General features: G+C 43.6%; 1 protein-coding gene across 1 annotated transcript; it reads left to right on the forward strand.

The window, feature by feature from the left end:
• Window positions 1-3,953: 3,953 nt before the first annotated feature.
• Window positions 3,954-10,729, forward strand: angptl4 (angiopoietin-like 4). Its single transcript, XM_041949074.1, has 7 exons — window positions 3,954-4,600; window positions 5,469-5,579; window positions 5,710-5,806; window positions 8,318-8,431; window positions 8,617-8,712; window positions 8,954-9,238; window positions 9,343-10,729. Exons 1-7 carry the CDS (start codon window positions 4,073-4,075, stop codon window positions 9,525-9,527), a joined length of 1,416 nt encoding a protein of 471 aa, XP_041805008.1. The 5' UTR covers window positions 3,954-4,072; the 3' UTR covers window positions 9,528-10,729.
• Window positions 10,730-11,951: the final 1,222 nt, after the last annotated feature.

The raw sequence follows: 11,951 nt of genomic DNA on the forward strand, positions 1-11,951 counted from the left end.
AACTGTGAACCTCAGTGATCATGCAGCCAGCTGAAAAGGTCACTGCCACTCATGAATAGCTCATGATAAAACAGGAGCATCAGGCAGGTGACATTTGGTTACCCTAGCTGACTCCAAAAGAAGTGAGGAGACATCCCGAGACATGGTTTATAATGGATGAGCTGTAATATTAAGTCCTGCTTGGATATTCATATTTGAGATGAGGTGTGATAGAAGACGGATTTCAGTGAACAGAAGCATGCACGATGAAATTTTTTGTAGTTCTTTTTCCTCAGAGGTTCCTTCAGTTTTCCTCTCCCCTTGCTCCAAATCTCTATTTGAGGTGATTTACTTCATTGGAATACATTCAGATATGTATTTTTGGCAAATACATGTGGAAAAAAATTCAGTGAATAGTCCCAAATGGAAAAGATCACAGATCACAGTCTCTCCATGGGAACCAGAGGTCTACGGCTCTGACAGGCTCCCGCACCTGCTTTTTTTTTTTCTTCTTCTTCTTCTTCTTCTTCCTCCTCCCTCCTTCCATCCCCTCGTACATGACTAAGTCCGGGGGCTGCACTGCGATTTACAGATGTTCTGTGTTTGGAATCTGGGTAAAAGGTCACAGTGCCGGCTACAGATGGGAGCGGCGATTTTGGGAAATTGAATAAGCAGCTGTGGCGAGGTGTGGATCCAGTGATGATTGGGAAATGTACGACTGTATGGCTTTGTGAGCTCGAATAAGAGGATACAGAGGAGACAGATCCTGCAAGCCCCCAAGATATTGTAGACATTATACAAATCAAAGTGATGTTTATTTAATGTACTTGTTTAGTCTGTCCTCATGTAAATATACTGTCTACTGACAATGCGACTACTAGCCTGTTGGTCCTTCCTGTCTGTGCTGGTTTTATTCCCCTCCAGATGAAATCCAGTGCTAAAAAATACATCTTCAGTATTTCCATTTGATGCTACTTCGTACTTCAACTCCACCACATTTTGAAAGAAAACTGTAGTTTTTACTCCACTACTACAGTTACATTGTTACTTTAGTTAGATTAAATTTACACACAACAACAAGAAAAATGTATTATTTTAATTTTATAATTTATTAATTAATGCCGATTACATGTAAATGCATCTGTAATAGTAATCCTATATTATATAGAAAATGAAATGACAATCTGAAAGTAACTCATCTGCATAATGTGTAACCTACTTTTGACACTTTCAGTACATTTTATGATGATGCTTAAGTAACATTTTGAATGCAGGATTTGCAATGGAGTATGTTTATGCTGCAGTGTTACTATTTTTACTCATGTAAAATATGGATTTGAAACACTAACAAAATCTTGGCAAATTCTTATGCAATTCTGTCTTTAAGGTCATAATGAAAACATGCCTGAGTCATCTCACAATTACAGTAAGATTACAATATCAAGCCAAACTGGATTTCTCTTAGACAGTGTGAATCATGCCAACTGCAACATGGGTCATTTTATATACCTCCATACAGTACACTGGACTCCATCAAGCTCCTAAACAAGCAGCTTCTCCTCCACACCGCTGTAATTCATGTGAACCACCAAACTGAGACATATTTCTCAAAATCTGAACATCAGAGGGATCTTTCATGTTGCTATAAAGAAATCATTTGCCTGACATGTTGCAGACTTCAACACACAAAGCCAAAAATGAAGGCCTGCACTTCCTCTTTCAAACACTTTATGTAAACCAAGCTCACATATAGCTGCCAAGTTCTTTTTTTCCCCAAAGGATTCAAAAAAGCATGCACATTCTTTACAGGTACAGTCATGGCGCTCATGTACCAGACTGTCATCAAGTTCATATATTACTGTATTTGTTACATGACTCAAGCGTCTTTCCCAGATGCCATGTTCCTGCTTGTTCCTGCCGCAGACCTCGCAACCACTCAGCCTTTCCTTCACCTGAGAACAATACTTCAGCAAATAAAAATAAAATGTTTCCATTCAATGATAATCCTGCTGTACTGTAAGTGAAAGATTATGAATCATCGCCACAGTGGATACACAGGTCTGTCAGTTTGAACAAACAAAAGCAAATCTGTCTGCGTTCACCTCTGTGCTCTGCATTAAAGGCAAAGATTACCCACAGTTGAATTAGAAACACTTATTTTTAACTGGAACACAGAAGTCTTTGGTCATCCTATAGTAGAATCCCTCTCTCTGCCAAGGATTTGAGGAACATAATGCATTTTTGTTAGATTCCAGACGCATGAGTGAGGGCCCTGTAATTCCTCTGCACTCAGTTTCCCCTCTCAGCACCGTCAGCAGTCTCCCAGTTACCTTTCACCTACTTAGTCTGGGCTGCAGACAGGAGAGGGTTAAACCGGCTCCTTCTTTGTGATCTGGCCCCGGATCACGTATGGCCTACGAGCTCCCCCGGCCGAGGTTGTTAAAGAAACCCCACGGCCCGCAATTTGGGCATTCTCTATGCTGTGAACTTTCCCCTAATTCTCACAGTCCTCGCAGCCTCCTGACGGCAGATCTCCGCTGAGGAGCACCTCAGGCCAAATTATACGTTCCTCTCCTGACGTGCTCGACTGTATCGCTGATTTCATTCATTCTTCTTCCCCGCAAAGATAAAGAAGAAATCCTGATGGCTGTTTGTAGAAAAGCTGTTATTATGATCTCATCTATATCAGTCAGACATGACACGTGCTTTATGGAGTGGAGTACTTAACTATTAACATGTCTAAGGTTACAGTGAGAAGAATGTCTAAGTCTAAGGTTGTTGTGAAGGTTTATTTATGACTGGAATCAGGCTAATTAATTTTTTTAATTAAGGAAATTATCCCCTTCCATGACTGTTTTTTAATAATCAAGTTGGCATTTTATACTGTTGCATTTCTTTTTTGTTGCACAGAGCTTTTCATGTTCCTTAATTTTGTGGGAATTTGTTCTCAATCTTGTGAGGAAAAGATCTAAAGATTTAATATGCAGTCTCTTTGATAATGAAGATTTAAATCACACTGAGGTAATTTACAAATTACTACTTTTCCTAAATCTTCTCAGCCTTATTTCTTCATTCAGTAAGATATACTGCAAAAGAGCATGTGATCCTCTTTGGCAAAGAGATGCTGGACAGGACAAGACAAGTTGGACAGAGAAAATATGATATAATGATCCACAGACTGAAGGAAAGGTTTCATCAATTTGAAACAAAAAAGTGAGGTTATGCGACATGGAATACATATCTTGCCTTCAGTACTCTGTGAATTAATGACGTAAAGAGGAGGCTCAAATTCCCCCATTAGATTATCATTAGGTGATAGTCCGCTCTGTATAGATCTGAGCTCTGTCTTTTACTGGCATCAGTGTGTGTGGTCCACTCACAGTGCAGCCAATAATGGGATTTGCCAGTTTCACTTTTGTAATTCAGTTTTGTAAATCTACTTTTACGCTTCAGTTCAAATCAGGCCAGTTTACTTCAAATGACTTGCAAGATTCCTGCAGATCAATGATTTGGATTGAACTATTGATACTGAATGAACTCTCCAAAAAGGTGCACTCTGTATTTGATGAGCTTACACTGGATTCAGTTATCATTATCAACCAATTTCAGGGTGTTCCTGTGCTGATTAGTTCACATACTCAAAAATAGTACACATATTGCACTTTGTGTTAATTCAGCAATCCTGCGCGATAAAAGAATAGATTTGTTTCACTGCAGGGGATATCAAATGTTTAGTTTCTTCCAGTAGATAATGTAGTTCCTGTCTCCCACAGAGCTGAGATGAAAGACAATCTTTTTGTTATATCATGTCCCTCCTCCGCCTCTAACATGAATAGTTAACAGAGAGGTGGAGGAGGGACAGAAACCTGAGAGTAACTGCACCCCTCCCTCTCCTGGCCTGGCCAATGGCAGGCAGCTCACAGCTTAGACTTGAGGGCTGAGAAACTATATAATAGTAGAGCTGTGATTGCTCAGTCAGGAGCCTGAGCTCACAAATCCAAGTCAAGAGGAGAGGACAGGACACTGCACACTCCTGCAACAGGAAAACACACTATTTAAAGCAAGATTTCAAAAGTTTAAGACAGCGGCAGCAATGAAGACAACACTGGCAACTGGGACTCTCTGCCTTGTGGTGCTCATGGCCACAGGTTTCCCTTTCGAGAGGAAAGGGGGCTCACCCTCCAGCAGCGGTGCCAAGGAGAAGCGTGTACAGTATGCAGCATGGGATGATGTCAATGTCATTGCCCATGGGCTGCTGCAGCTGGGCCAGGGGCTGAAGGAGCATGTGGACAAAACCAAAGTCCAGATGAGAGACATCTCCAGCAAGCTCAAGGTCTTCAATCGCACTGTGACCGAGCTGGGGAAGGAAAGCCAGAGGCTGCGAGAGGAGGGGGAGGCCCTGAAGGCTCGTGCCCAGGGGCTGGAGGACAGAGAAGGCCAGCTCCTGAATGTCACAGCCGAGCTGAGGGAGAAGGCGGAGGAGATGCAGCAGGAGAGGAGGACGATGAGCGAGAGGGTGAGCCGGCTGGAGGAGCGGGTGGACAGTATGCTGCAGGGAGACTCGGTGTTGCCTGACACGGACGCTGGTGCCAAGAACAACAGTGATGCTCGCAACATCCAGGTGAGAATGCACAAGTTTCTGTCCTTGCTTTTTGATGATGTTCATTTGTTTGGAAAAGCGGAAGCGTGTTAAGATAAGGGTGGCATTAGTTCGGGAGGAAAATTAATCAAAATAAGGATTTCTAATGTATGCAAAACATTTTCATACACTCATTACTTAAAGAGATTACCACAAAGCCACACAAAGTACAAAATGTTACACTGCAGCAGATGGTTAAGAGGACTCTTCAAGTTCGTGGGTGTACAGTATGCATGCACAGTTGGATCTTAAGGCGGGGTGGTGGCTTTTTCCTTGAGCTCACAGGCATTAAATCAAAATGCACAGAGGGCAAGCAGTGGGTGGTGGGTGTAGTGGAGTGGAGGGGGGTCGGTTAACAAGCCTGCAAAACATGCAGTAAGAGCGTGCAGTACGTGCAGGGAAACACTAAAGGCTTCCAGACAAAGGGATCTGCATGCATCAGCTGCAAGAATGTGTGAATAATTTTACACAGCTGTGACATTTCACATCCTGGAGAGTATTCAGCCATATGACACAGTGGAAGGGGCTTATAAAGCAGTCCGTGAGCCTAAACGGCTTTATAGTGGGATGGAAAATCCCGCGCTATGAGAGAGTTACATAACCACGCCACAGTCGGTTGGAAAGGACAAATGCTTTTCAATGAGGGGTGGAAATGTGTCTGGGGTTTGTGTCTCAGGCTTTTGAATGTAACACTGCAGGTGGTCCGTTTCTTGTGTTATTCGTTGCGTTTCTTTGGTCTTGTCCTCTACATTTCTAAAGCGCCATGGGCACATTTTACGCACAGGTACGGTGCTAAATACATTCGAAAAAATGGTTAAAATGGGGTGTCTTTGTGTTATTTTTCTGTCAGCTAATGCTGGAGGCGCAGAACAGACGCATCGATGATCTGATGGAGCGGATCAGACTCCAGCAGGAGAAGCTTGACAAACAGAATGTGCGCATCAGGACGCTGCAGAGTCAGGTGAGGAAGCGGTACAATAGTGCAGCTTGCGAACAAACGTTTCTGCATCCCAGAGTGATTGTTGATTGAAATATTTTTGCTGAATTGTCAAATTTTCTGCTTTCTCATCGTTGACTCATAACTTTCTCAGGTCCAACAGGCACGACAGAGACCTGCATCTCCGCGGAGCAGCGACACTGACGGCTCCGTGCAGAGTGGCGTCGCGGAACAACAAGACTCACCAGTCGGTAAGTTAAGCCAGAAAGCGTCCAAAATCCCCTCTTGGCACTGCCTTAAAGTAGACTGCACAAAATCTGACGCCAAATGTGGCGGGCCATCTGTTTCGTTAGGCCGTAAAGACGCTTAAATCACTAACAATTAAAATCAGAGAATCTAATCAATTTGGGACACGCTCCTCTGCTCAGCATGTCGCCGGTCATATCAACTGGTGGACGTTTTGCAGAGGCTGAAATACTACAGACATTATTTAACTAATACAGGACAACATTAACACCATTATCTGAGGAGAAAAAGTGAGTACTTTCCAGCACTATAAACTACACAATATATCAGACATGGTTGTTCACAGCCTTATTTCAAATCATCACGACATAAAGTCCTGGTGGAGAGAAAAGGGGAAGTCAGAATTGTTGGAATGAGGCTCAGGCCTCATACTGTGCTTTACAGTACTTGTAAAAGGCAAATGATGCCCTCAGTGTGTAGCCACGCAAAGCAGCTGCTGCTCCCCTCTGAACTGAGCTGTGACTGGACCAGCGGTCACAATGAATGCTTTCATTCAGACTGTACACCAACAGCGGAAGAGTCAAGACGCTTTCAGCTTACTCACCCTCCGCATTTTGCTCTGAGTCTTCAGAGAGGACGCGAGGGATGACAGGGGGAAACGCTGAATAAAACAGGCACCCATGCATACTGAAACAGTAGGTTTTAACAGTCCCGGGCTCATAAAACTGGAATCAAGTGGAGTGAACGTGGAGTCAAAATTTTAGTTTCTGATGGCCGTAGATGAGAAGTAGGTGAAAGGTGAACATGGCTGAGGCAACAGTTGAGATCAGTCAGCCAGTGCAAATCACAATAACACCTCGGAGCTCTGACATCAGCACGATTGGAGGAATGTGGGAAAAGAAGAACCAAGTTTCTCTGGCTGGGTTTCAACTGGGGGAAAGTTCGCCAGTCTCTGAGTGTTCAGTCAGGGTCACACAGCTCAACAGGATTACTCACACTGATCATTTCTGTTGTGGGGGGGACCTGGAAATGGCGTGGGGAGGCTTTGTACAAGCATGCAATGTTCCTCAGATTACCGTCCCTGTGTCTGAGCCAAGAAAAAAATGTAAAGAAAACAAGATGGGAAATGGGAAAAAGTGGGCTATATTTATCTGTAAACTTTGTACAGATGTCCTCCACTTTGGTGAAGCCCCTCGCCTCCTCCCACTTTTTTGTGTAAAACAAATATTGTACATCCCTCAAGAATGAGCAACCTTTCCCCTAGATCTGTCAGGGAGTCAGACATCCCTCCTCCTCCTCTTCAGTCATCCTCTCCTCCCCCATCCCTACACACAAACCCCTCCACCTTCTCTCCCATTGTAATGAATAAGAAGTGTGCCAAAGTTCAGGAGAACCCCTGACCCCGAGGCAGACCACAGCCATGACTGGCCACCAGGAGTTCAAGCCTCTGGAGGAAAGGTCATTACACACAAATGATGTTTTGTCGCTCTGCGGTCAGCTGATGTGCTCATGTTGAAACAATACGCAGGCGACTAGCCAACAAAATCAAATGAAAACAAAAAAAATGACATATTTCTGGTAGGTTTTTTCACCTTTTTGTCACGTAAAGATATTAAATGGCATCACGTGATGATGTCATCTGTGATTTAAAGGATTACTGGAGAGGTGCTATCCGTCTTGTGCCTCATTGGGCACGTGACAGCTCCAATTGGCTCCTGAGTTCCATGCTTTGTGTTGCTGACTTCTCGGATGTCCCCTTACAGCAGCAGCCCCTAACCCCCCTCCTCACCACTCTCTGATCACTCCCCATGCATGCACCAGCCATGCACTCCTACGTCACTGACTGGCTGCTGTGCACGTGAAGGAGGGGTGACGAGCCAGAGAGGTGGGGGAGCGGAGAGAGAGGGGGAAAGGGGGTTGAGGAATGTAAAGGATAGTAGTGTGTAAGTCAATAGCCTGGTTGAGTCTGCTTGGGAACTGGGAGAAAGGTCATATTTATAACTGAGAAAGAAGCTCTCACTCACCATCTCCCTCTTGTTATGACTAGATCAAAGGCTCTATCAGGTAAACGCTTATATCTCCAGACTTGCTGATAAGCGTGCTCAGAACAACAGTCGTATTTGCAGACACTTGGCTCTTGCAGTACACAGAAACGTGTCGCCGAGAGGTTCCCCAACTGTGAATGACCTACTTATGAATGCTGGGTAGAGTAAACATGTTCACATTCACAAATCACCCTTTGAAATAACACTCACGCCAGAATATTATCTAAAACTGCTTCAAAACAGGAAACTGGCACAAGAAACAAGATCATTCTTGCAACTCATTTTTTACCTGTGCAACAGTGCAAAGTTCAGTCGAATAAAGACGAAGCAAAACACATCTGTGAAATGTGTAATGTTTAAACAGCACGGCCAGCAAGGTGGTGCTAAAGCTCACACTGTTTGGGGCTTTGCAGTAATTCTGCATGGACCTGTTTGTCTCAACACTGTTGTTTCTTTTTCTTCTTGTTTTAGAGATGGCATCAGACTGTCATGAGCTGTTCCTGAGAGGAGAGACCACCAGCGGGGTCTACACCATCCAGCCAATGAATGCAGAGCCCTTTAAAGTCTTCTGTGAGATGACAGCTGGTAAGTGTAGTAAAACCTCTTCTCATTTTGCTTTTTCTGACCTGCTCAGCATAGGCTGGCCAACAAGTGATACTGATACTACTTGGGCAATCAACTTCAAACAGAATGGTTCAAAGTCTCCAAAATGCACAAAATTGGTTGGTACAACTTTTTTCTTATCAAACTTTTCCTGTCTTTCTGTCCAGATGGTGGGTGGACAGTGATCCAAAGGCGCCAAGATGGCTCAGTGGACTTTGACCAGCTATGGCAGGCCTACGAGAAAGGCTTTGGCGGCCTGAATGGTAAATGCTCTTTTGACTTTGAGCTCACTCTCGCTAACTGCAAAACTGGACTGGACAGGTGCTAGCAGGCCTGGCCACAGTCAGATTACTTCACTCAGTATTACTGTCCTTTCTAAACCACTACATCAGAGAGCAGGAGCTGACCTCAATAAGCATCTTATCACTGACCGACTTGAAATGGACCAAAGGCACAGAGACAATGTCTTACGATGTCTCTTCTTCTCTTTGTTTTCCTCTCTAGGAGAGTTCTGGTTGGGTCTAGAAAAGATCCACTCCATTGCCAAAGACGGTGGCTACATCCTCAACATCAAGCTCTCTGACTGGATTGGTGACTTAGCATCTGTCCGTCTCCCCTTCCACCTTGGCGGAGAGGAAACCAAGTACTCGCTCCAGGTTCAGAAAGCCGACGCTTTCAGCACCTTGGAGAGTTCGCTGGGGACCGACGCCACATCCGGCCTGCCTTTTTCCACCCGCGACCAAGACAACGACCGGAAAAACGACACCAACTGCGCCAAGCAGCTGTCTGGTAAGCTGTTAATGACAATCACAAGGATAAAGACCTCTATTTGTTTATTTTCCTGTTTGGGATGGACCTCAAAGGCAGCGCCTAACCTGTTATTGTCTTCTTAGGTGGCTGGTGGTTCAGCAACTGCGGTCGCTCCAACCTAAACGGCAGATACTTCCAGAGTCCCCCTCCCAAGCACCGGCACCAGAGGAAGCAGGGCATTTTCTGGAAGACCTGGAGGGGCCGCTACTACCCTCTGAAGTACAGCATGATGATGATCGCCCCTGCTGCCATTCAAAGCAAGTCATAGAGAACAGAGAAAGACTGAAAGAAAAGGCTGAGACAAAGAGAAGGGGGTGGAAAGAAGTAGATTTTGGACTATTCTTTCTTTTTCTTGGTGCTTAGTTGATGAGGCAGAGGTTTCCATTTCCCCTGGTTGTCTCCCTGCAAGGAGAACCTCATACCAGAGCCCAGACCCTCAAAACAGAAGCATTAAGAACTCACTTTCAATGAGTTCCAGGTTTCCACTGCTGTGTTCTCTGAGAGACGAGCAGATTCCTCCCGTGCACATAGAGCCACAAATGGAAAAAGAGAATAATAAAACGTGCAGTGGAAAATCTTTCATGTGTTGTACCACCGCAGTTGATTTCTTCTGCTGGCACGAAGTGGGGCCCCTAGACAGGAGAGCGCCACAGGGCGAGTCCCAGCCTGCCCACTGTGCTGTAAGCCACAAAGGATTTCCAACAAGTCGAGACTCATCGGCAGACATGTGGTGTCAGGTGTGTATGTGGGCTGTTGGTGCATTTGGATGTGGTTTTGTAGCAAGCTAGCAGCACTGTCAGCTGAGCAACAGCATGAGAACGACTCGTATTTTGTAAAGGATACATGCAGGACTGAAACACAGGCCGATTAAGCAGGCCTTTTAAACCCTGTGGTGTCGACCAAATGGTGACTAAATTAAAACAAAGAGTTGTTTTCCACATGGACATGATGAGATTAGCGTTGAAAGCATTATGTAAAGTTATAAATCACTGTAAACTAGGATTACGATGCAGAAACTGTGTCAAGACTGATGTTGGAAAGCAGTTTGTGGGGCACTGAAGACTATTTCAGCCTTTTGTACAATATATTTTCTGTCTGACATTTTGAATCAAATTAAGCATATTCTTCACTGACTTTGATTTTCTGTGGAGATTTTGATGGTATTAAGTCACATTGACTTCTTTTAAGATGGTTTTGTACATAGCGTCTGAAGGAATGTCGTCTGTCTTTACAGAAATACAACTGTTTCTGAGTTGTTGTCACATTATCTGTTGTCCTCATCACTTGAGAGTTTGCTATTATAGATGTTCCCTTTTCTTATTTAAATGGTGTAAAGAATCACTATATATATTGCTGGTGCTGCCTGTTTGTAATTTATATTGTCTTTGTTGTGTAAAATGACGAGATGTAAAATTGTTTTTTAAGAGAAATAAACATTTTTGGCCACAATGAGCCAATAAAATTGATTTAAACTAATATTTGCCTTTTGTCCCTGTATTATGTGCCACTTAGAGAGTATCCTTCAGTTTGCACCAAACACAACTTAAAGTAGTATCTGTGCATAAAACAGACGGCTGAAAAGAGAACTAAAGGAAAAATTCACAAACATTTAATACACATACAATAATATTGTTAAAATATGGCCACAGCTGGAGTCAAGGTAAGTGGTTAGGCCCAAGTGCGTTCTATTGTACATTGTGTCCTATCAAATGCAAGCTAATTAGCTTGAAATGAAAAAAATGTTGCAGCTGCCAGATTTCATCACAAATAATTAGTCTAATTTGTGGTTTACCGGAGAGGACATTTCAAATCGCTCACTGTTCACAGAAAGTTGTTTTTCATAATTTTGTTTGATTTGTCCCTAATTGAACTCAACTGAGCAACAGTTTTTTTTGGGGGGGGGGTTGTATCACTCTAACAAAACCTGTCTGAACAGAGATTTTCTTTGGAACCACCTGCCAAACCAAACCCATGCAGGAGACATAAACCATCTCACTGAGCCACACGTGGCAGGTGTCTTCTATCTTAAAGATTTTAGCAACTTAATCACATTACCTGGCAGCAAACTTCAGGAGCCTCGAGGTGTCAGCTTTAATTTCTCATCGCACCACTTTCTGCTTCCTTGTCGGGCTTACTGCTAATGTGCTTCATCCAGACTGATCCTCAGAGCGCTGACAACTGGTTCAGGATCAACCTCTGTAACAGCTGATCTGATGAGAGTGCTCTTAACTGACCTCTCCCTTCAGAGCCAGTGAAAGTCGATGCCTGGCTGGCACACAGGTGAGTTAAAACTGGGGACAGCACTGGTTACCTGTATAGAAAGATGTACAGCATAGCAGAAGACTTGCTCAATAAACCTCATGTTAAAACTGTTCTGTCACTATAATGGAACTAAACTATAATTTTAAAAGATGTTAAATGCAGGAGTAGAATGATAAAACACAGTACCTTATATTTAAGACAGGAGTTTTAAGAGAGGATTGGATTTAAAAGATGCTAATGATGTAGCCTGTCTGATTTCAATAGGCAGTGTTCCACTATGGCGTTAGGGTTAAGGTTAGGGGTACCAGGGAGTCAGTCAATCTTTTATGTTTTAAGGCCTACTTTTCTAATGAATACAGAACAAGTGCCCCATATGATCCACATTTCAGCCAGTTATCTTAATGACACAATCATAGCAGTCATTTTCCTT

The sequence above is a fragment of the Chelmon rostratus genome, chromosome 12 (assembly GCF_017976325.1).
Source record: "Chelmon rostratus isolate fCheRos1 chromosome 12, fCheRos1.pri, whole genome shotgun sequence".
NCBI lineage: Eukaryota > Metazoa > Chordata > Actinopteri > Chaetodontiformes > Chaetodontidae > Chelmon > Chelmon rostratus.

Excerpts from the sequence above, each read along its gene's own strand:
- angptl4 (XM_041949074.1), top strand. The coding sequence starts at position 4,073 with ATGAAGACAACACTGGCAACTGGGACTCTCTGCCTTGTGGTGCTCATG. Across the intron at positions 4,601-5,468 it reads GTGATGCTCGCAACATCCAG|CTAATGCTGGAGGCGCAGAA; the intron begins GTGAGAATGCAC and ends TTTTTCTGTCAG. Across the intron at positions 9,239-9,342 it reads CTGCGCCAAGCAGCTGTCTG|GTGGCTGGTGGTTCAGCAAC; the intron begins GTAAGCTGTTAA and ends TTGTCTTCTTAG.